This window comes from Hippocampus zosterae, chromosome 11, assembly GCF_025434085.1.
Source record: "Hippocampus zosterae strain Florida chromosome 11, ASM2543408v3, whole genome shotgun sequence".
In the NCBI taxonomy this organism is placed as follows: domain Eukaryota; kingdom Metazoa; phylum Chordata; class Actinopteri; order Syngnathiformes; family Syngnathidae; genus Hippocampus; species Hippocampus zosterae.
In genome coordinates, this window is record NC_067461.1 from 11,299,396 (window position 1) to 11,323,466 (window position 24,071).

At 44.1% G+C, this 24,071-nt stretch overlaps 1 protein-coding gene across 10 annotated transcripts in view; it reads left to right on the forward strand.

Moving 5' to 3' along the window:
* The window catches only part of adgrb3 (adhesion G protein-coupled receptor B3), a 125,918-nt gene that overhangs the window by 63,681 nt on the left and 38,166 nt on the right, over nucleotides 1-24,071 (forward strand). For 7 of the 10 annotated variants that reach the window (XM_052080562.1, XM_052080564.1, XM_052080557.1 and 4 more), the window contains 6 exons: nucleotides 6,213-6,319; nucleotides 7,652-7,849; nucleotides 11,698-11,766; nucleotides 15,128-15,236; nucleotides 22,637-22,783; nucleotides 23,410-23,485. In XM_052080562.1, coding sequence (XP_051936522.1) covers nucleotides 6,213-6,319; nucleotides 7,652-7,849; nucleotides 11,698-11,766; nucleotides 15,128-15,236; nucleotides 22,637-22,783; nucleotides 23,410-23,485 — 706 coding nt within the window. The remainder of the gene's footprint in view (nucleotides 1-6,212; nucleotides 6,320-7,651; nucleotides 7,850-11,697; nucleotides 11,767-15,127; nucleotides 15,237-22,636; nucleotides 22,784-23,409; nucleotides 23,486-24,071) is intronic. The other 3 variants (XM_052080558.1, XM_052080561.1, XM_052080559.1) reach the window with 2 other exon arrangements.

The following is a 24,071-nucleotide window of genomic DNA, read 5'->3' on the forward strand; positions in this document are numbered from 1 at the left end:
AGGGAGGCGTTCAGGAGGCATCCGAATCAGATGCCCAAGCCACCTCATCTGGCTCCTCTCGATGTGGAGGAGAAGCGGCTCGACTCGGAGCCCCTCCCGGATGACCGAGCTTCTCACCTTATCTCTAAGGGAGAGCCCGGACACCCTGCGGAGAAAACTCATTTCGGCCGCTTGTATCCGGGATCTCGTTCTTTCGGTCACGACCCATAGCTCGTGACCATAGATGAGGGTTGGAACGTAGATCGACCGGTAAATTGAGAGCTTCGCCCTTTGGCTCAGCTCCTTCTTCACCACGACAGACCGATACAACGTCCGCATCACAGCAGACGCTGCACCGATCCGCCTGTCGATCTCTCGCTCCCTCCTGCCCTCACTCGTGAACAAGACCCCAAGATACTTAAACTCCTCCACTTGGGGCAAGATCTCCCCCCCGACCTGGAGGGGGCACTCCACCTTTTTCCGACTGAGGACCATGGTTTCAGATTTGGAGGTGCTGATTTTCATCCCAACCGCTTCACACTCGGCTGCGAAACGCTCCAGTGAGAGTTGGAGAGCCCTGTTTGAAGGAGCCAACAGCACCACATCATCTGCAAAAAGCAGGGATGCAATACTGAGGCCACCAAAACGGACCCCCTCAACGCTTCGGCTGCGCCTAGAGATTCTGTCCATGAAGGTTATGAACAGAATCGGTGACAAAGGGCAGCCTTGGCGGAGTCCTACCCTCACTGGAAACGATTCCGACTTACTGCCGGCAATGCGGACCAAACTCTGACATCGGTGGTATAGTGACCGAACAGCCCGTATCAGGGGGTTCGGTACTCCATACCCACGAAGCACCCCCCACAGAACTCCCCGAGGGACACTGTCAAACGCCTTCTCCAAGTCCACAAAACACATGTAGACTGGTTGGGCGAATTCCCACATACCCTCGAGAACCCTGCTAAGGGTGTAGAGCTGGTCCACTGTTCCACGGCCGGGACGAAAACCACACTGCTCCTCCTCAATCTGAGGCTCGACTTCCTGACGGACCCTCCTCTCCAGCACCCCTGAATAGACCTTACCAGGGAGGCTGAGGAGTGTGATCCCTCTGTAGTTGGAACACACCCTCCGGTCCCCCTTTTTAAAAAGAGGGACTACCACCCCGGTCTGCCAATCCAGAGGCACTCTCCCCGTTGACCACGCGATGTTGCAGAGGCGTGTCAACCAGGACAGCCCCACAACATCCAGAACCTTGAGGAACTCTGGGCGGATCTCATCCACCCCTGGGGCCTTGCCACCGAGGAGCTTTTTAACCACATCGGTGACTTCAACCACAGAGATAGGAGAGCCCACCTCAGAGTCCCCAGGCTCTGCTTCCTCCAAGGAAGGCATGTTGGTGGAGTTGAGGAGGTCTTCGAAGTACTCTGCCCACCGGTTCACAACGTCCCGAGTCGAAGTCAGCAGCGCCCCATCCCCACTGTACACAGTGTTCGTGGTGCACTGCTTCCCCCTCCTGAGACGTCGGATGGTGGACCAGAATTTCCTCGAAGCCGTCCGGAAGTCGGCTTCCATGGCCTCACCGAACTCTTCCCATGCTCGGGTTTTTGCCTCGGCGACCACCGAAGCTGCGTTCCGCTTGGCCAGTCGGTACCCGTCAGCTGCCTCTGGGGTCCCACAGGCCATAAAGGCTCGATAGGACTCCTTCTTCAGCTTGACGGCATCCCTTACTGCTGGTGTCCACCAGCGAGTACGAGGGTTGCCGCCACGACAGGCACCAACCACCTTACGGCCACAACTCAGATTGGCCGCCTCAACAATAGAGGCACGGAACATGGTCCACTCGGACTCAATGTCCCCCGTCTCCCCCGGAACATGGGAAAAGCTCTGTCGGAGGTGGGAGTTGAAACTCCTCCTGACAGGGGATTCCGCCAGACGCTCCCAACAAACCCTCACAATACGATTGGGTCTGCCAGGACGGACCGGCATCTTCCCCCACCATCGGAGCCTACTCACCACCAGGTGGTGATCAGTTGACAGCTCCGCCCCTCTCTTCACCCGAGTGTCCAGAACATGCGGCCGCAAATCCGATGACACGACCACAAGGTCGATCATCGAACTACGGCCTAGGGTGTCCTGGTGCCAAGTGCACACGTGGACACCCTTATGTTTGAACAAGGTGTTCGTTATGGACAGTCCGTGACGAGCACAGAAGTCCAATAACAAAACACCACTCGAGTTCTGATCGGGGGGGCCGTTCCTCCCAATCACGCCCCTCCAGGTGTCACTGTCATTGCCCACGTGAGCATTGAAGTCCCCCAGTAGAACAAGGGAGTCCCCAGCAGGAGTACTTTCCAGCACACCCTCCAAGGACTCCAAAAAGGGTGGGTATGCTGAGCTGCTGTTTGGTGCATATGCACAAACAACAGTCAGGACCCGTCCCCCCACCCGCAGGCGGAGGGATGCAACCCTCTCGTCCACCGGTGTGAACCCCAATGTACAGGCACTGAGCCGGGGGGCAATAAGTATGCCCACACCTGCTCTGCGCCTCTCACCGTGAGCAACTCCAGAGTGAAAGAGAGTCCAACCCCTCTCGAGAGGACTGGTACCAGAACCTAGGCTGTGTGTGGAGGCAAGTCCGACTATATCCAGTCGGAACTTTTCTGCCTCACACACCAGTTCGGGCTCCTTCCCTGCCAGAGAAGTGACATTCCATGTCCCAAGAGCTAGCTTCTGTAGCCGAGGATCGGACCGCCAGGGTCCCTGCCTTTGGCTGCCGCCCAGCTCGCATTGCACCCGACCCCTTTGACCCCTCCCACGGGTGGTGAGACCATGAGAAGGGGGACCCACGATGCCTCTTCGGGCTGAGCCCGGCCGGGCCCCATGGGTGTAGGCCCGGCCACCAGGCGCTCGCCAACGAGCCCCACCTCCAGGCCTGGCTCCAGAGGGCGGCCCCGGTGACCCGCGTCCGGGCAAGGGAAACTGGATACCATCGATTTTATTTGTCATTAAGGGCTTTGTGAGCCGTGCTTTGTCTGGTCCCTCACCTAGGACCTGTTTGCCATGGGTGACCCTCCCAAGGGCATAAAGCCCCAGACAACTTAGCTCCTAGGATCATTGGGACACACAAACCCCTCCACCACGGTAAGGTGACGGCTCACGGAGAGGAATTTGCATTTGCATTGTGCTGGGTGGAAAAAAAAACGCTCCACTTGTCCGCCTCTGAAGGCCTTCAGGAACAAGGTTGCATTTAATTTGTCACGAAAATATTTTTCTGCAAAGCTAGATGAAGGAGTTCCGCTACATTGTGTAAGAGGGGTAGCACAAGGTCAAAGAGTCTTGGGATTCAGATGAAGGTTGAAAATATTCAACTTTAGACTTGTGCAGTGCATTTGCATTGGGGAAGTAAACAATCAAATCCAGCAGCGTCGTCCGGCATGTCAGGCTTACTCATTCAAATGAGGCTGACTGCCATGTTCAGAATTGTTCAGCATTGGTGGATTTGTTATTCTCGGTCCAGTTGTGATCATTCTTTTTTTTGACCCGTTAGATAATGACACCCTGAGATGTGAGCACACTTTGTCTCCAAGAGATTTGACGGCACTTTTGGCAGCAAGATTTCAGAGATGATTAGCTGATCAATGAATGGCATCTTGCAGGAGGGTGTGGGAGTCTTTTGGCAGCTGATTTGGTCATTTGCCATCGACTGTGATGCCGCCAGACCGCCTTGACATTTTGATATAAATCTTTTTGGAAAAGGTTCCAATCAGTGTAGTGAGAATGCTCGGAAGGCTCCCTTCTACCCTTGACATTGACAGATACCCAAGGACTGTTAAAATAAAAAAGGGGAGTTTGGGGCAGGTTTTTAAAGGGAGAGAGGTAAAAGGGAGAAACCCAAAATTTGGTCATACATATATCCATTTTTTTCCCAACATTGCAGGACGTTTGGAGTCTATCAAAGCTGATTATCAGAACCACGACATTACTAATAATCCCACTCACATTTTATCAATTGAGTGTTTTAGAATCACTTTGGTGTCAGTGCACATGTAATCAGTGGGCTCCTTTTCATAATGTAATTTGTTTTTTGCGATACACTAATAATTGATTTTGTCCTGCATAATTTGAGATGATTGTGCTCCAAAGCAATGGTCAAAAGGTTTATCATTTGGATCAATTTCTGTCCCTGTCTGCTGCTTGAATGATCAATTAAGTCTTATGTCACTCATCTAAAGGAGAGAGCAATTATTACAACATTACGTCAAGCTGTGAAACTCTTCACAGGTTAGTTCACCAAAAAGCTCTCATGGACATCCATTTTTTTAAATGAAACTGAGTTCTCTAACAACAAGGCTGTTATGTATTAATTACACCACCTCTGTGTCATAACAATAGTTGAAGGTTGTGAAAATTAAAATCATGATCATAGAAGACCCCCACATAGTATAGGAGAAGTAATAAATGACATTTTGGTGGTGTCATTACATGCTTTTGTTATTGCTCAGGTTCTTGAATGCCCCCCACTCCCTATGAATGTTTTTTTTTTCCTTGCGATCAAAGGGATTGAGGCATTTCACATCAATGAACATTTGCCTTTGGAAATTGTTATTTTCTCCCATTCTGAATTCACATTAGGGGCGGCCCGGTAGCCCAGTGGTTAGCACGTCGGCTTCACAGTGCAGAGGTACCGGGTTCGATTCTAGCTCCGGCCTCCCTGTGTGGAGTTTGCATGTTCTCCCCGGGCCTGCGTGGGTTTTCTCCGGGTGCTACGGTTTCCTCCCACATTCCAAAAAAATGCATGGCAGGCTGATTGAACATTCTAAATTGTCCCTAGGTGTGAGTGTGGGCGTGGATGGTTGTTCGTCCCTGTGTGCCCTGCGATTGGCTGGCAACCGATTCAGGGTGTCCCCCGCCTACTGCCCGAAAACGGCTGGGATAGGCTCCAGCACCCCTCGCGACCCTAGTGAGGTTCAAGCGGTTTGGAAAATGGATGGATGGATGGATGAATTCACATTACAAAGGCATCAAAAAAGGGTAGAGGTCATCAGACACGCCCCCCAAAAAACATCTTTGTTCTACAGCGAGAGAGAAAGGCTCTTAATATTTTGCAATGGTCAGCAGTTAAATCAATTTACTCCCAAAAACTTGAATCAGAAAAAAATTAATGCTGTCTGAAAAGGTTTCTACTTACTGGCCACGACGTTAGATGCAATTGCATCTCTCAGTAAATTTTTTTTTTGGTTTGTTTTTTGATAGCACTATTTGATCTCATTAGATTGTGCAAGTGCACCTACAGCAGTTTGTATAATTTGTGGGTTGGGGCATAGCTGTGCTGTGATGCTGTAATGCGGTCGCCATTGTGGTTGGAGTCAGTGTGCAGAACTGATCCCGAGTCTTCACTCACTCTCACGATGCGGCGCAAGTGGAAGATGAGACGAGAAGATAGTAGGTGGGCAGATCAGAAAGGTGGCATTGAGACCTTCCTCCCTGTATGTGTGTGTGTGTGTCTGTGTTGACTTGTGGAAAAGCGAGAACGTGAACAAACAATAGCGAAGGTTTTAGTGAGGGAGGATCGCCAGGGGAAATGTTTTTTTTTGTTTTTTACTGTGTGAGTTTTCCTCGGGATGTCGAACGGCCGGGTGATCTGTGAAGTGCACTCCAGCAGGTCGACAGCTGGGAAGGTGTGATGTTGGACCGTCTCTGTAGGATGCGCACGGCCGTGTGGGTGGATATTGGGTGGTTCTGCTATTTCTGGATCGCTGCTCCGTTGCCTGACAGCGACCACAGCAGTAGTGCCGCATGCTTGAATAAACCAATCCTGAGTTTTCATGTTGCACTAATAACACAAGACATGATGCATATATTACAAGCCATGGGACTCCAGTTTCACTGCTAATACATTGAAAAAGCACTCTCAAATGCACTGCATAATTGAATATGAGGCATCAAATTTTGATAGTGAGTGATGAGCTGCAGAACTGGACAAAAGGGGATTGTTAAATATCTCATGAAAAGAACTAATATGTCCGTCTGTCCTCTTCTCTTTTTTTTCCCCTTCATTTCCTGTTTCCAACTCCCCGACTTTGCTGCACCCTTCTGTCATTCAACTCTCCTTTGGTCTTAATCCCACCCCTAAACTCTCTGCGCCCGCATCCTCATCTCCCTTCTTATCTCCCCCGCCCGCCGCTTCCTCTTCTCCAAATCTGTCGCCTTCTCTCCCTCCCGCCATCTCGCAGGCACGACCAGTCGACGTTGCTCTTTGGATCACCGTGGTATGGCCTTCTGGGAACAGCCGAGCTATGCGCGATGCATAACAAATGAATTCAGATACTTGCAGCAATCAGTAGGTGCAAAGTCAGCTCTGCCCCCCCACATCCTCTGTTCACAATGCATCAAAATGTAACCTCCTCCCTCGCCCCACGGCACATTCTCTCCAGCACTCATCCATTCTCATTGCACTGTGGCGCGACATCCATCTTTCAATAGAGACGGAAAGGGAACATTTCGCCATATATCTTTCAGTCATAAATAGTTTTCATTTTCTGACACGTCCCTTATGTTTTGTTGTTCTATTGGACTTAAATCAACCAGATGTAAATGGCTGAACTACAATTACATTAGACCCAAGAACAAATTGTCTCTAAAACAGTGTCAAGTCATCCAAACATGGTGGACATGTTGCATCATTGCGGCATATTTTGCTACAGAAACATTAGATTGTGCTATCATTTCAAAGGAGTTATGGCATAGTCTTTTCAATTCCATTGATTAAAAAACTACTTTTAAAAGTCGTTCAAAGACATGTCCACTTTTAAATTACGATGCCTTGTCTTTTATGTAAAAATGTTTTAATTTGGGTGCAAAAACCGTCTCTAATACATCATATTCCATTGGAATATAACTGCACCCAAACAAATGTTAGCTTTTATGCCTCCTTTATATCTGTTTTTTTTCTTAAACTGAATCAAGTTTTAATTTAAATCCTGTTATCAAATGCACACTGAAGCATTAAATTGTGTATAACCCAGCCACATTTGAGTTAGTTAGTTTCGTGTTTTGAAAGTCAATCAGGGCCATCGCACCAAACAAAATACAAATGTTTTTTTTTTCTCTTTTTTGTGTTGTTTTTAATTAGTGGCTAGGCCATTGTTACTTGTTCTGTAATATGTTGTATTTGTTTATTTATTTTAAATGTGTTTGGTGTTCTAGTTTTTGTTTGTTTATTCATGCACTTTTTCATGCAGCCTTGAAGCTATCTTGCCATCACTCACAACTTGATTTCTCAATGCAAGTTGTCAACTGTAATTGTTTAAAACCCGATCTCTCATACTTGCAATACACAGTCAGAATGTTGTGCTGTATTTTTGAATGCATTCCTATAGCAGTGAATGTATATTTGATGGACCTTGAGCATCATTTTTTTATTTGCAATTTCTGCCTGAACATTTATCTTCTGCTCCAGTTAACTCTTTTTATTCACAGTGGCTCATTTCAGTCGTCCGTGAGGCACAATGCAATTGAGTCTGGCTCAGATATTTCGTGTCACATAAAGGGTTTCTTGGAAAATAAGCTTTCTTTTCATACTTTATTCACTCCATTTCCTTCCAATGTGAAGCTGTCTGTTCTAAAGTGTGAAGGACGCCGATGCCCCAAGTTCTTTCCTCTCCTGTTTTTGGAGGTTCAGGGCCACCTCGCAAAGGGACAGAGGATGCTGGCCGGGGATGGAATGTCCCAGGTGACCAAAAACCTGCTGGACCTTACCCAGAGGAAAAACTTCTATGCCGGGGACCTGCTGTCATCTGTGGAGATCCTCCGCAATGTGACCGAAACCTTCAAGAGGGCCAGCTATGAGCCGTCTTCCGATGACGTGCAGGTAAATTAAAAACCATTCATATGTGGGACTCTCAATGTTGTCTTCGCAACATTATTAGAACCGTATTTACGATGAGTAGCTCACAATCAGTTCACCTCAGAATGTTCTGGACTCCTGCTTCATTGAAGATGACCAGGATGATACACCCTTGAGGAGTTGTACCTTGATGGGAGTCTTTATTGATGTCAAAAAACGTCTTGACGTCATGTTCTTCTTTAAGTTGCAGAGCTAATTTTACAGCGCCTCTGCTGGAACACTCACTTCCGATTAACACTGGGACAGCAAATTTAAATCTGAGTTGGCTTTCGAGTTTGTGTTCCTAAACTCATTTTTTGATGCTGCTTTAAACAGTCCTTAATTTGTGTGTGTGTGTGTGTTTCGTCATGTATAGCTGTGTTGTTTTAGAAATACCACCTGTTGCTGAGACAAAGCCAGAACTCATAAATATTACCCAACATTTTATCTTTTTACATATTATATCATATTTATTCTAATTATATTTTTATCATGGAGACAAGATGTGCTAGATTATAGCACAGGTGTCAAACTCAAGGCCCGGGGGCCAGATCTGCCCGCCATACGATTTTGTGAACTTGTCAACTTATCAATCAAGCTTGTCAACTTTTTAATGATGCTTGTTAAAGTCTCAACCAAAATGTAAAATTGTCATATGAAATCCATCATTACATAGAGATATTGCACGCATTATCTCGTTACGTACTTATTACATGAATGTAAACAATGGCTGAACCAAGCATTATTCTTGACTTCTGGTTTCCAAATTAGTTATCCACCAATTTGTTGGGCACTGTTTATGTAATTTGTGAAGGCAATCAAACATTTACACAAAATTCACAGTCATCATGGTCTGCTCACGGAAACCATAACTACAATGTGGCCCACTCCAAAAATAAGTTTGATCCCCCTGCGCTCGAGCAAATGAAAATTTGGAATTAGGCAAAAAAAAAAACCCTGGAAAATTTTACTTGAAACTCTAGCCACTTTTGTTGACCAGTGTCATTAAACAGTGTTATAATATGCCAAGCCCTCTTCTAAAGTTCCGCAAACTTCTTTTCTGTGCAATCCCTTTTTTTATGATGTCAAAATGACTGCTGTGAAAAAGCAAATTAATACAAGGAGCTAGTTGTGTTTTGCGGGACTAGGAAATAGATAGCGATCTTCTCCCTGCCAGCTCTGTCATATATTAGAGAAATGTCTGAGGCAGCACAATGGCTGACAAACAAGCCCGTGGCTCTATTGTATTAAGAAGTCTCCTCCACAGCCTAAGCTGTTTCATCTCATCATGTTGGGCTTGACTGCAGTCCTGATCCTCTTTATGTCAATGATGGAGATTATAGCTAAAGCTCCACCTCCATCTTCAATAAGATAATTTATGTCCTCAGAGCCGTGTCACTTTCAAAGACACCCTTGTCGGGCCTCGGGATCTCTGCTCACTCCAGCACACGCGTGTGATTTACTTACTGTCTGCGGGTCCCGTGCACTGAAACGGGAACTCAATGGGCGGTAATCAATCGTTTGTTCATTTGATTTTAGGCCAAATCCCATTATATTAGCAAATTGATTTGATCGAGGTTGGGGGCAGTCTTGATCAATTAATTGATAAAATGTGTCTCAGTGTTCTGAGCTCTTGTTTCTGCCTTCCCATTGAGTTCAGTTCCGAAGATAAACTAGCAGACTGACTAAACTATGACCGCATGATCACCTACTATAAGAATAGTTCATTCTCAACTCAACTCATCTCAGCTGTATTTATAGAGCACTACAAAACATTCTTTATTGCCTCAATTGCCTCAAGATACAATTAATAATTAATTCCATGCAAAGAATGTAATTCTTAATAATTAATACATTAATCAATTATGCCCATAAAATAGCGAATATTCACCATCCACAAATTAGGAAAAAATATATAAAATAAAACTAGTTCATAGTCTCATGCCATACAAATGCCTCACTGACATTGTTGATTAAAGTAGAGCATTTTTCATGATTAGATTCCCATTCCCCCTATAAACCAAACATGTGGCCTACAAACTGTACAGCACAATAAAAAATATATTCTAAGCAAAAACAAATGTACAGTAATCTGGTTGCATAAATACACTCACCCTCAAACTACTTTGTTGCAGCGCTGCTGGCTTTTATGACAGCGCTCAGCCTTTTTTTTTTGTCTATCGATGTAGCAATATTTCCCCACTCTTCTTTAAAAAAAAACACTCCAAATCTGTCAGATTGTGAGGGCATCTGCTGCGTACACCCCACCAATGTTAGATAGAACTGTTCATAATTCACTCCACCCTAGTTGCAGCTTAAGGAAAAACAGTTCCAATGCATGATGCTGCCATCACCATGCTTGATTGTCGGTATGATCTTCTTTAGCCGCGCTTAGTTATTCCCTTTGTAGGCTAATGCTTCCGTATTGTTTCCCGAGCTCATAGCCGAACTATATGAATAAGGTGCAAATTTGTTGTCACTTGTACTCAACAACTTGCTAGGAATTTCTGCAGCTCCTTTAATGTTGCTGTCGGCCTGACCAGATTTCCTCTCCTTTTTTTCATCTAGTTTCGAGGGACGTCTAGTTCTTGGTGATGTCAAGGTTGTGCAAAATATTCTCTTGATGCTGACTGTCTTTACTGTGTTCTCGGGTGTATTTTATGCCTATTATTTATTTTTTTTTTACCCTTCTGCTGGCTGGTACTTTTGAAGAGTCCTCTGATGCTGTGGAAGCTCGCTGCAGATGATGACTGGTGCTGTAAGATGTGACAACAAAAATATTAAGGTGTCTACGAGAAAATCTGAACTTTAGGTGGGGTTAATCAGAGGCATTTTCAATGGTGGCAGGAGAGTGCTAACTTGCCTATAACATAAATTTGAATGTGATCGGTTAATCCTGAAAATAGCTACCTCGCCAATTGTATGAGATTACGCACATTATCTCTGTTGTTTGTTTTTTTTGTTTATTTTTTTTTAACTTACCCTTTTATAATTTTTTTCATTGACTTACACATGTTTTAGGTGACATAATTTGCAATTTGCAGGGCATGTGCAAAAAATGGGATAGAAAAAAATAGTCATAGAAATGACAGTGATGTTCAGATCTCAGTGGTCACATGAAGTCTCCATGAATGCCACTAATATTCTACAGGAATTTGTTGACCATGAACGGGCGGCCTTGAGCCCATTCAGATATTTTTGCACCATAAAAAATCTGTGATGAGAAAAGCATTTTGTCCGCGGTTATTACCGGAGTTCTTCAGTGTGTGTGGGCCCACAGCAGAGCAGTCAGATAGCCAGCAGTTTCCCCCGCCCCCACCCTCACCCCCCTCGACGCGCCTCTGCACTAATGCAGTGTTAAAGTGGGCACATTACCACCAGAGGGAGCATAAGCATTCAAGTAGAAAACAAGATAGCCTCTGTCAAGAGAGAGAGAGAGAGAGAGAGACACTCCCTCAGGCACATTGTGGACTAGACGAAATAACAAGACTAAGGATCAGACCAAGGTCCTATTACGACTTCAGGCATGCACCTCAAGCATTCCCGACTCTCTCCAGCTGAACAAGACAATGCACACAGCTGCTCAAACATTCCCTTTCATCTGTTTTTCCCCCTATGGTTCCAGCTTGTACTTATTTCCTCCAGCGCTCAATATTTTTTGCTCCAAGCTGCAGGGGTGCGTTCAAGGAGATCGTGTTGAATTGCCCCTGATATGCCATCACACAGCCGTAATAACCCCGTAGTGATGCATGATGCTCATTTTAAGGTTCTGGGAGCAAAAGTGAGGGACGTGTGTGTTACGGTGAATGATATTTCCTGTCCTATCTCCACAGAATTTCTTTCAAATCATCAGCAATCTTTTGGAGGAGGACAACAAGGAGAAATGGGAGGATGCGCAGAAGGTAGGCATGTTGCGGTGAATAATTCAGGCCCACACGAGTGTTGTGCACTTAAAAACTCAGGCAATGCTGTGCCATGTCATCCACAGACTTAAATAAAAGTCAGTTTTGTGCTTAGATAACGCTCTGCATCACAAGGGTCATTTAGCATGGTGTCCTCATCGTGCATGTGGCCTCATTTTTAAGGTGACTTTCGCAGATCACCACTTGGTGGCAGCAGCGCTACCACGGAAACTCCTTCAGCCATAAAAAGCACTGCAGGCTCCCCTATTCTGCACACTGACCAACATAGCAGATACAAATCATGGCAATTAGTGTGATTAGACCATTACTTAAGTAGATTTCTTTATAGCACTCTGTTGCACTTCAGGCTTTATATGTTTTATTGATTATAGTGCAGCAGCAAAAAGTCAATCTTCTTTGAGCCTCTCTCTCTCTCTCTCTCTCTCACTCTCTCACTGGCAAGTTGGTGAAATGTGCAGTTTTAGGGGAAATCGCTTATTATTACACGATGCATATTAAAGGTCTGCAGCACTGCAGTAATGTGCCGCAGCTCAAAACACAACGCTCTCTTGCAACGCTGTTTATCCATGAATAGTCGCTCCTGGCTACATCTTCTGTCAGAGCTTTGAGAGATGGCACTTTGTAACGTGGCGGCTTGTGTCTGCAAGCTGAAACCCCCGAAAACACACACAACCTAGACAAAAGATGCCATCTGTGATAGCTGCAAGTCTGGAGAGGGCATCTGCTGTGATGCCGCTGCCAGATCCACCTGAATTAGGTAACACTTATACTGACATGAACTAAAATCCAGTTAGATCAGTTTGATGCTGACAGCTGGTCCCAGCTGCCCGTATAGACTGTATTTAAGTATCTATTCATGGCAGCTGTAGGTTGACAGGGCCCATAATTTGCTCCGGTCTTTCACTGAAACTCAGTGAAGCAAAATGCATCAGAGAACGCGAGGAACAGATTTGAGGAAATGCAGAAAAAATAGGTTGCTCCTTCATTTCCGCCAAGGTGACATTCGTTCAATATTCTGCTTTCCAAAGACAAATTGCGGAACTTCACAGTTATATTTTTTTTCACACTTGCTAGCTTGTGTTGCCTTAATGAGTGCATGCCACTCTGTTTGCACAGCACCCACACACTGCGCATTGAGGACACCTGCAAAAAAAAAAGAAAACAACAACTCATAAAACACCTCATTGTGAGGTTTTACTGCCTGTAGACTTGGCTGGGAGGAGAGATCACTATACATTCACCTGCGGTCACTGTTTCCATGGAGAGAGAAGCAAGAGCTTTTTCTAAAGATACCCCATTGCAGCCATTTCCTTGTGCTGCCTTCACATCTTTACAGTTGCCATGGAGACTAGTGGAATACGTATGACTGCGTTGTGCGTCAAACGTGCCGGAAGGGGCGATGCAATGTGCTTTTCTTTTTACCACACCCACCCCAATCCGCGTGACTCTGCTGTGTTATTTATTAGAGGATCTCAACTTTGGCCGATCCACTTGCGGCATTTCACATGCGCACACACACACACACACACACACACACACACACACACACACAGAGCTCTGCCTTAGGTGTTTGCCAAATATAAACATCAAGTGAGGTGCTAATTGTTAAATGCCACTTAAAGGCCTTTTTAATTGCTTGAGAGCCTCATTATATGCTCACACATTTGTTAAATTAACATTGTTTAAAGTTGATGTTTTGGGAATACTGTCAAGCATCATCATGTACAACATCACTGCGGGAGGTGGGAGGGGGGCATCCCTTATCAACGTCTGTGCTTACATGTGACCCGTCAGTGTGTAGACGAGCAGCCTGGATAGTGCGAGGGCAGTCCCAGGATGGCCATGCCTTTGATATATTGACCTGGAGGAAATCGCTTTTTCGCTCCTCCAGTGTCAGTGGCCGAGCTTGTGCTGTCTGAGGATCCGACCAAAATGATCCACATCAACCATCCACTTTCATGTCGAGACTTAGCTTCCAAAATTTGACTGACTGATCACATTCATTTCTATGAATTTCATTTCAATTTTAAACACTTTCAACAAAAAGAATACTCTCAATCCGGTGTGGAACTCGGCCAACCCTGCTAATTATACCACTGCTTTCTGTGGATTAATAGTAAATGATAATTCCTGGAATTGTTTTTTCCACCATTGATCCCTGTGTCACCAGTTATGAAGATAATCATACATATAACTTACATGCAAATGACCTGACAAGCTTTGAGTTTACGGGGGTGGGGGGAGGGGATGTCACACAATTGTACATGCAGTCAAGATATTGGTATACTCTTTACACAATAATTCGAATGTAATAATAATTATAATATTTATATCTTTGTGGTGGTTGTTGGGTGGTTAGGTTAGCACTTCGCTTCATAGTTCTCAGGTTGTGGCTTTTAATCTGCCTTTCTGTGAGTGGTTTGTATGTTTTCCCCATGGCTGCATGGGTTAAACTTTGACACTGCGGCTCCTTCCACATTTCAAAAATTGTTTTCTTTGGTAAATTTAAGAATCTTAATTGTACATAGTGTCATGTTTGCGTGAATGGTAGAGGACCCCAAAAAGCAGGGAGGCAGGAGGAGCAGCGTGGGGTGAACAAAATGTATTAACAAAAACACTTGCAGGGATACACTGGAAAAACAAAATGAAAAACACAAAGTCCTGAAAACCACAAGAAATCAAAGTAACAAACAAACAAAGAAACAAACAAAATAACACAAAACCGATGACAGAAGTACATACACATGAGAGTAGCACAAAGACCCACCACAATCCGACAAAGACTGACAGAACCCAGGGAACTAAATACAAGCAAAGTGACGAGACAACGAGAAACACCTGGACAGGACCCAAAGGGTTGAGGGAGCTGATTGGTTAAACACAAGGAACTCAGATGCCGAGAACAGGCGGAGACAAAATGGGCGCTGAGGGAATAATCCATCCATCCATTTAATCTCAAAATCATAACACATAGACACAAATATGAGTGTGAATTGTTTATATGTGCACTGTGATTGGCTCGTGACCCATCCAAAGTGTATTCCGCTTCTCAGATAAATGTTACAAAAAATATATTGATGTAACAAAAAACTGCATCATATACAGCCGTATAATGTTAAAATGCTAGAACTCATAGAATGGGGCAGTCAGTCATCTGCCTCAGTAAGCAGTAACCACAGGGGTTTTTTTTCTAATCACATTTTTATTTGAATTTGTTTTTACTTTATTCCCCACACTGTTCCCCCAACAGACAGACTCAGTGTGTGTGAACTCAGAGCAGCAGAGTGGAAAATGAGGTGCTTTCTCACTGATTTATTTAATAATTTGTTGTCTCGTGCAGATCTATCCCGCAGCGGTGGAGCTCATGCAGGTCATAGAGGAATTCATCCACATCGTTGGATTGGGAATGAAGGATTTCCACAATGCTTATTTGATGACTGGGAACTTGGGTAAGAGTGAGCCTCCGAGCTTCTGTTTCTACGGCTATCATTAATTTAGGAGAAATTGTGCGTGACGAACAATGTGGAGAAAACTGCTGGGAATCAATAATGTTTAATAAAACAGAGCTAGGGGTCGAAATGTGCCAGATTCCCATGAAAACACACAGTCCGCGAGTGAATGGTATCGCAGCCAGACTTTTACATTTGGAGTACATCTAAATGCAAATCATCATCATAATTGTACCACGCCGAATAATATGGTAGGATTAAAAAAAAAAATTAAAAACATTGTCAGTGTATGCAGAACATCGGCCAGTTTCATGAAATTGTTTGTGTCACTCCTCTCGTTGTCAGTGACACACACAACCGAACCAAAAACAGTACACATGCTGTATCCCAGCAAGTGAGCCACGAGTGCAGCCACCGTGATGTCACTGGCTATGCACAAACCATGTGAACTGGACCGCTCAAATCTACAAATTAAGATTAAAATGATGGATTCCTGGAAGCACCTAAATTATAGAGATGAACATACTTTCCCTAACAATAAAAGATTTCAAGCCCTCTTCTACAGGCTGTGTGGGTATCGTTTGCATGGAGACAAAGTCCCGGCCTACGTGCGCTGATCCAACCAAAATGCAGAGTGATGAAACATTAAAACATTTTTCAATTCGTGCTCACATGCCACACACCAGCCATCAACCCCTTGCCCTGCCAGCTTCACATATGCAATAAACGTGTCGGTCCACTCCGGACTGCACTGTCCCAAGTGAAGGGTGGTTTACGGCCGTAATACGAGGTTGAAAAAAGTTTGGATTGAATTCACTCACATTTATTTTATCAAGTGGTTGCACGAAATAAAATCATCTGTATCCGGATTTTTTTTTTTTTAAGTAGACGACACAGCTCAAATGTATCCACTCACTTGATTACAAAAAATGCAACGCATGTAATCTGAGAATGCTCAACCTTGCCTGATCTGGAAAAGGTCCCTAGTTGTGCAAGTGCCACAAATGAGGGTTAATAAAGTCATCATAAGTATGTCAGCTTTGTATTCAATGAAACAGGCCCACATTTCACACTGAGCAAGTTGAACAATTTCTGAGTAACTTGAGACGTGACCATTATTATTTCAGAATTTTGGTTTGGTGGTGATTGGTGAGATGGGTCTCATGTACACGTGGTGCCTTGGTTCAATTAGGGCTTTCATTACTCGACTTTTAAACCAAAGATATAAGATAAGATATAAATTCCCGTCATCCTTGAGACCACATTCCTAATTGAATCAGCAATTTAGCATTTGGTTTCACCGAAGCAGTTGATTCCTTGAAGCATTTTCTTTCAATCCATTTTGGAAGGATTTGGTCATATTCGAATGAAATGTTAATCGTATATTGATGGCAAATATGCTCTCTCTGTTGACTGATGCTGCTGCGATCCATGTAATTAGAGCAGCACGCTGCATATCATGTTATACTGAAGTGCAATTTCAGCATTAACAAGATTGTTTGAGATGTGGTAGCCTATTGTGGGTGTGTCTGATAAAATGTTATCGAGCTAAAGTGAAATTACAAGTTATTCATTGTCACTGTAATGAGCTTGAAAGCCATTTTTAATGCACCGCCGGTCATAGTGGAGATTAAAACTCCCCTTCTTTGCGACAAAATGTCTCTTGATATGAGTCTTGGAACAATATTTCTCCTCCCTAATGTTCTCGTGGGATCTTTTAGTTTGTGTCGCACTGCCTCCTGGATGATCGCAGGTCTCAGTGGCATTTCATTTCTCAGTCAGCCATGGATGCCGCCTCGCTGGGATGGAATAATAGAACAGCAGTCCTGATTTATTTATGCAAATGAGTGTGAGCATGAACAGCTGGGCTGGTAGGCAATTTCTCCAGAGGAGTCAGGTTTCTTCCCAGCTTCTATTCTTTACAGTGGCCAGCATTTGACCCACTTATCGGAACTACTCGAGACTCAGAGGCTCTTCACGGCGCATGCATGATTTGCAAAATGATGGATAGGAGGCCCCCCAAGAAAATCATTGCAAACATGATGCAATGAATGCATACGAAATAACATGAAAGCAGTAGATACTAGGAAAGAGGTTTGTGCATCAAATTCATATTTCATGTTTGTTCGAGCATACATTTACCCTTCTTTGTTCCTCCAGTGGCGGCCCGATAGTCCAGTGGTTAGCACGTCGGCTTCACAGTGCAGAGGTACCGGGTTCGATTCCAGCTCCGGCCTCCCTGTGTGGAGTTTGCATGTTCTCCCCGGGCCTGCGTGGGTTTTCTCCGGATGCTCCGGTTTCCTCCCAGATTCCAAAAACATGTGTGGCAGGCTGATTGAACACACAACAAACATTGTCCCTTGGTGTGAGTGTGAGTGCGAATGGTTGTTCGTTTCTGTGTGCCCTATGATTGGCTGGCAACCGATCCAGGATGTCCCCCGCCTACTGTCCGAAGACAGCTGGGATAGGCTCCAGCACCCCCCGCGACCCTAGTGAGGATCAAGCGGCTCGGAAGATGAATGAATGAATGTTCCTCCAGTAGGACTTAATGACACTCCAGAAGCTTTTTACGTGGCTGTGCTCCACGAAACCAACTCCGAGACTTCACAGGGTAACGTCAGACCAGGATCTGATGTGAAAATTGCACCTTATAAATCATGTTAATGGAACACTTTTTAAATTTATTTTACCCAAATTAGGAATGTGCATAATAATCGATGAATCCATGAATCAAGAATTTGTATGTTGGTGTTGACTTATATTGATGAAGTTCCATCTTGAGGCAATTGAAGCCAAAGAGAGTGAACTACATGGCTGCAGAGGTGCTGTTAATTCTCGACCAGTTTACTCTTTGTGGGACAATGCCGTTCAATTCATTTCCATTGCACGCACTTGCACCAACTTTGGAGGTGTTGCAGCCTTCTGCTGCCATGCTTGGATTGGCCTCACAGCCCCATGCTTGATTTTACCGTTCCTGCTTCGTCCATCCACGGCAAGTACCTTTTCATGTGCCGTTCAACATATAGCTGGAACCCCTTCCCCCCTCCATTGCCACTTAGAGGTGCAATCTTTACCGCTTCCGCGCCGCAGCCAAGCGGCACGCTTCCCGTTTTCGCACCTAAGCCAGGCGCCATCATTCCTTTTTCAACACCTCATCCAGGTACAATGCCTCCTTCATATGTGCCTTCCGTTGCGACCAATTTTCCTTCCTCTCCTCATTATGTTGTGCAACCAGTTATGTTCACAAAAGAGTTGGGTACTATTGCACAACACATCACAAAATTTAATCCAAAGCAAGATGGCTCCGATCTTTTTCCACTTTTCTTTGAAGAATATTTGTCTTCCTTTTTGGAGGCGCACCCAGCGCTCTTGCCTCGTGCGTTTAACTTGCAAGGACGAGGACAGTGAACTACCCCCCATGCACTTCTACCATGTTGCACAACATTGTCGGCCATAGTAGAGCGCCCTGAACTACCACGAGTGCACCGCCCAGGAGGGCCAGAGACTTCAAAAGCCAGGTGCACAGAGACGGAAGGTCTCATGTATTTTGCGCTGCAAAATATACAGTAGTATAGGTGTAAAGTGCATGTTTATTTATGTATTCATAGTTAAGTTCACTTAGAATAAGAGTCTGGATTTCCAACAACTACTAATGAAACATGCATCAGTTACGGGTGGTTTTTACATTGATAATTTCCGGTTCTCATCACAGCTTGTGGCGGTCATTGGTCCTTCTGATTGAACAAATGAATATGCTTGGATGCCGAGCATCAGGATGAGTCACTGGATGTTCTTTCTCATTTGTTGCAGCCTCTTGACCCAGAGGGTTAATAAAAGATTGTTACTCATACCTCTTTTCTTTGCTCAGAGAACATTTGGTCTCATTTAAAAGCATTATTTTAAGCATTATTTTTTGTTCTCAAATCAGTTTTGGTTGAAGCTTGTTCTTGATTGTACAGTCGTCCTGTTAAATATGCTTCTAGTCACGTCAAATCAAACGTCTGCAGGTCACTCTCGTGTTGAGACAATAATTACAACAGTATCCTACGAATGAGTACTGTATTGTGCAAGATTTCTTTTCTCCTTTTTGAATTAAGATAAGATATCCTTTATTCGTCCCACACTGGGGAAATTTACAGCCTCCAGCAGCAAGAATGTATGTAGAAAGAAGAAAGGAGAAAGAGAAAAAAAAACAACAAACATCTTTCAATTAAATGCAATATGAACACAAATGAATAAATCGCAGTACTATTTACAATTTTCCTTCACATCATTTAATTATTATTATTATTATGATTGGTATTTTTTATTGATCAGCCTGACAGCAGTCGGTAGGAACGAGCGTCGGTATCTCTCCTTCTTGCAGCGTGGGTGTAACAGTCTCTGGCTGAAGGAGTTACCAAGTGCTGTCAGGGCGGGCTGGAGGGGGTGGGAGGGACTGTCCATCATAGCTTTTAGCTTAGTTAGCATCCTTCTGTTGCCCACCTCCTCCAGAGTGTCAAGGGAGCAACCCAGGACAGAACTGGCCTTCCTGACCAGTCGCTCCCGTCTCTTTCTGTCCCGGGCTGAGATGCTGCCTGACCAGCAGACAATGCCATAATGGATGGCCGAGGCCACCACCGAGTTATAGAAGGTCTTAAGGAGTGACCCCTGAACCCCAAAAGACCTCAGTTTCCTGAGTAGGAAGAGTCGGCTCTGTCCTTTCCTAATCAGGGTGTCCGTGTTTGTAGACCAGTCCAGTTTGTCGTTCAGAAGAACACCAAGGTACTTGTAGGAGGTCACCCTCTCTATGTCCATACCCTGGATGTTCATCGGTGCTGGTGAGGACTTTTTCCTGCAGAAATCCACAACCAACTCCTTAGTTTTCCTAGGGTTGATCTGGAGGAGATTCTGCTGGCACCAGTCCACAAAATCCTTTGTCAGTCCCCTGTACTCCCGATCGTCCCCTTCTGTAATGAGGCCAACAATCGCAGAGTCATCGGAGAACTTCTGAAGGTGGCAGTTTGGAGTGACGTGTCTGAAGTCCGAGGTGTAGAGGATTAACAGTTACAATGCATTGTTAAAATAAAGTAATGGCGTCAGTATATTTTGTTTATTTTTTAATTCTTTCACTTTGAGGTGTCAATTTTTAAGGTTTTGTGACTTATATTTGAGATCAAACCACATCTTCTTGCCGTCTACCGTGCTTTAGCTTTTTTTGCTGCTATTTGACCTTTTCTCACAATCATTTTGACACAGTTGAATAGTATACAGCTCTCATAAAAATACAGGTTTAAACTAAAGGCAGTGCATCACAGGCAACATAAGGGCAACCGAAAGACTTTGCTTGCAATTTACAAGGTTATAGATTAAAAAAAGCTAGTTAGCAAGCTAACATTTTTAATATGACATCGACTTTCTAATCCAAAAATCAGATTTCCAAGACTAAACATCGCTCAATGAGGCCTATGATCGCAAAAGTGTTTCACTCCAGCTCCTTTTCTTTTCTTGTGAGTATTCAAAGGACAAAGTGGTACTTTGGACACGCTGGGAAGTTATGAAGGATATTTAGCTCTGGCTCGCGTATTTATAACATAATAGTCTGATGTACAAATATTTATCTGAATTTCAAAGCCAATGTTCCATGATTCAAGGGTTTACTACAATTTTTGCGTTCGTACTGTGTTACTTTCGATAACTTCGTACTGACAAAACAAATATTCAAATTTCTAATTCCAATCTGAACTTAATTTGACCTTCTCAAAACTTTTGAATTAAAACATCTAATTGTTCAGTTTTTCTGTACGTTATACACAAGTTCTTGTTCTTGAAGCAGGAGGTGCAAGCAGTGGCATGTGATTCATGACCGGTGAGGCAGTGACTCAAAATTCAATGGACTAAGCAAAGCAATATTCACAAGCGTTTGACCCATGAATTGATCAAAACATTCCCAAGAACGTCCACTTCTATGCCTTTCTGTGACTCTTCTGTCTCTCTCCATTGAAACCTGCTGTCGATATTCTGTGACACTCAATTAGAAGGTCAAGTTCTGCATTGACTAGGGACCGACAATGCATTGCTCGCTCTCTGTCATCTTGATGCCAAAATGTGAATAGCACAATGAAGAGAACTATTTAAGAGCATATTGAATCAGGAAATGTATTGGGAGATTTATAGATCAAAGTAATTTTGCACACATGGACATGTGCGTTGACAGAAAGTCAAATTCAGTTCATTTGTAAAGTTTAGAATATATTCTGGGTTCATCCTGAATTGTCACCTGAAAGCCCACTCTCTCCAACTTTTTTGCAAGTAGCGTAGCTACGGATGAGTGCATCAATGCAGCATTCAAACATAATGAAGGCAGTGCCATAAACTCCCTTCATGTGAAAATGAACCACATTTTCGGTGCACTGAATCGCATCACAATCCTGAATGATTGCTTTATTTGTGTTGCCGAGCCCCATCGGGCAGATGCAGAGCCCCGTTTACATGCAGAATTACCCTGCACTGTGAAAAGCAGCCTTTCCTCTATAGTGTTGCCTTTCATGCTGTGCCCCATGACTGAATAAGGTACCTAAACCGCTGCCGCACCCAGCATCTGGCACCTTCTTACACACTTGGTGCAATGTGATTTCATGGCCGCTCCTGGATCATCCCAAACATACAGACACGCCTTCCTCGTCACAGTCTTCATCCCAGCGTGGAGCCTTGCCAGGATCCAAATGGCATTGTTGGCAAAGAGCAATGAACAATGGAGCTTTTGCATCAATGGGAATTAGCCTCACATTCCCCTCTCTGAAGCAGCACCTGACTGGCACAGGCTGTGATAGCAGGTGGAGAACAGGCCAGCTTTATCCTCCACTTGTAATGCCGAGGCTTGTTTGCTTGATCTGGAGCATTGCCGCGGTGCACGGACAGACCCTTTGTGGCGCCTCAACAGGGAGGTGAGAAAAGGAGAGACCGAATAAGGAGATTACCTTTTATACTAGTTGTCAGCTGCCAGTTCTAGCTCAGATGAGATCATTTCTGTTGGGAACACTCAGGATATGCTTGATTTTGTTTCAGGGCTCCCCCAAACAGTTGTTTCATTTCATTGAGGTCACGTTTGTCAGATAATGGTTTTTGCACAGACATATGCTGAAGTATAAATTATATCAAGAAAAAAAGGACTTGTGATTGATAATGAAAAGTATAATTTGGATATATATCCAATGTGTCTGCATATAGAGTTTATCAGGTTGCCTTTATCCATCCTATGGAAATAGAGCCCAGAGTGTGTAGAGTTGTCTGTCACTATGTGACCTGTGATTGGTGACCAGTACTGGGTGTTTCCGATGGGATTTAAGTGGGACTTAAAGTCACACAACATGCTTTGAGTTCATTGATAGCGACGTACAAATATTGTGTTATTTGTGCAGTGGCCAGCATCCAGAGACTTCCAGCCGTGTCAGTGATGACTGATATCAACTTCCCCATGAAGGGCCGTAAAGGCATGGTGGACTGGGCAAGGAACTCTGAAGATAAGGTGGTCATCCCAAAAGCCCTCTTCATCTCCCAAAGTGCAGGTTGGTTTCCCAATATTTCACAGAGCTTCCCCAAGTCGTAGAAATAATCTCTTGATTGTACATTTATTCAGGCATGTTATTCAGTGCAGTGGCTTTCCTATTTTTCAATTCATTGCCTTCTGAGTTTATTTCCGACTGACTGCATAATGATAAACCTGAAGGCCATTATGAAAGATGGAAAATAAAAATCACCTGCTGCCAAATTTCTGAATACTGTCGAGGAAGCGAGGCCAACCTGCCTTGCTGGGCCTGTTCAGTCACAGTCAACTCAGCATTTCCTTCTTCCTTATCAACCACACGCTATTTAGAGTATTGGGTTAATTGCTGTTATCTGATAACAGAATAAATGCCTGCAGGAGAAACTGCAACACATTCTTCATCCTAACTGCCGTGACTCGTTTTGATTTCAAAGTTTCAACCTTCGGATGAGTAAAGAAGTTGTAAAAATACCCGTCATAAATTATAATAAACATCATGAGCCTAATCATCAGTGCAATTTTAGATTTTAAAAAAAATAATACAGACTTTATTCATGAAACATTTACAAATTGTACATCAGCATGCATGCATGCTTACACTGCACTTCTTGAACAAACTATCTATTGTTACCTCTTGTTTCCCTTTAGATATGGAGGGATCCCCTGTCTTCATTTTGGGAACAGTTCTTTACAAGACCCTTGGACTCATGCTACCATCACCAAAGTGAGAAGACTTTGTGATATTTCCTACTGAAATCCAACGAAAGAGACGGAACACAAATCTTTGTTTTGTCATTTGAATGTTGCATCGTTGCCTAAAGAGATCATAACTTGTAACCAGCCTGTTCTCACAAGAGTTACAGAGGATCCAAAATGTTAAAATTGGAGAAAACGTTTTGACAATTTTTAAAATTGAAATTGAAAAACAGAATCATAGCTCTCTAGCAAAATTACAAATTTTCACACCACACTGTGGAGGAGCTAGTCTTTGAGTTATGTACTTTTTCTTGAGAACACATTGTCTCTTTACCTGTTGGCCGCCCTCAAACTTTGTCTCCTCCGCTATATTCAAGACGCTTTACAGCTCATGCGGGAACATATTGCTACATTGGCTCAGATGAAATCACATGAACAATCTTATAATTGGGGATCTGGCTATGTTCACAATTATCCAGTCATGTTCCACTCATAAGAAATGGAAGTCAGCACACACCTACCACCAGAAATGCAGTTAATGAACTCTGATATTCCTAAAAAGACCATTAGGATGCTCCTCCAAAGCTAACATTTCTTCTCAATACATCCCTTGG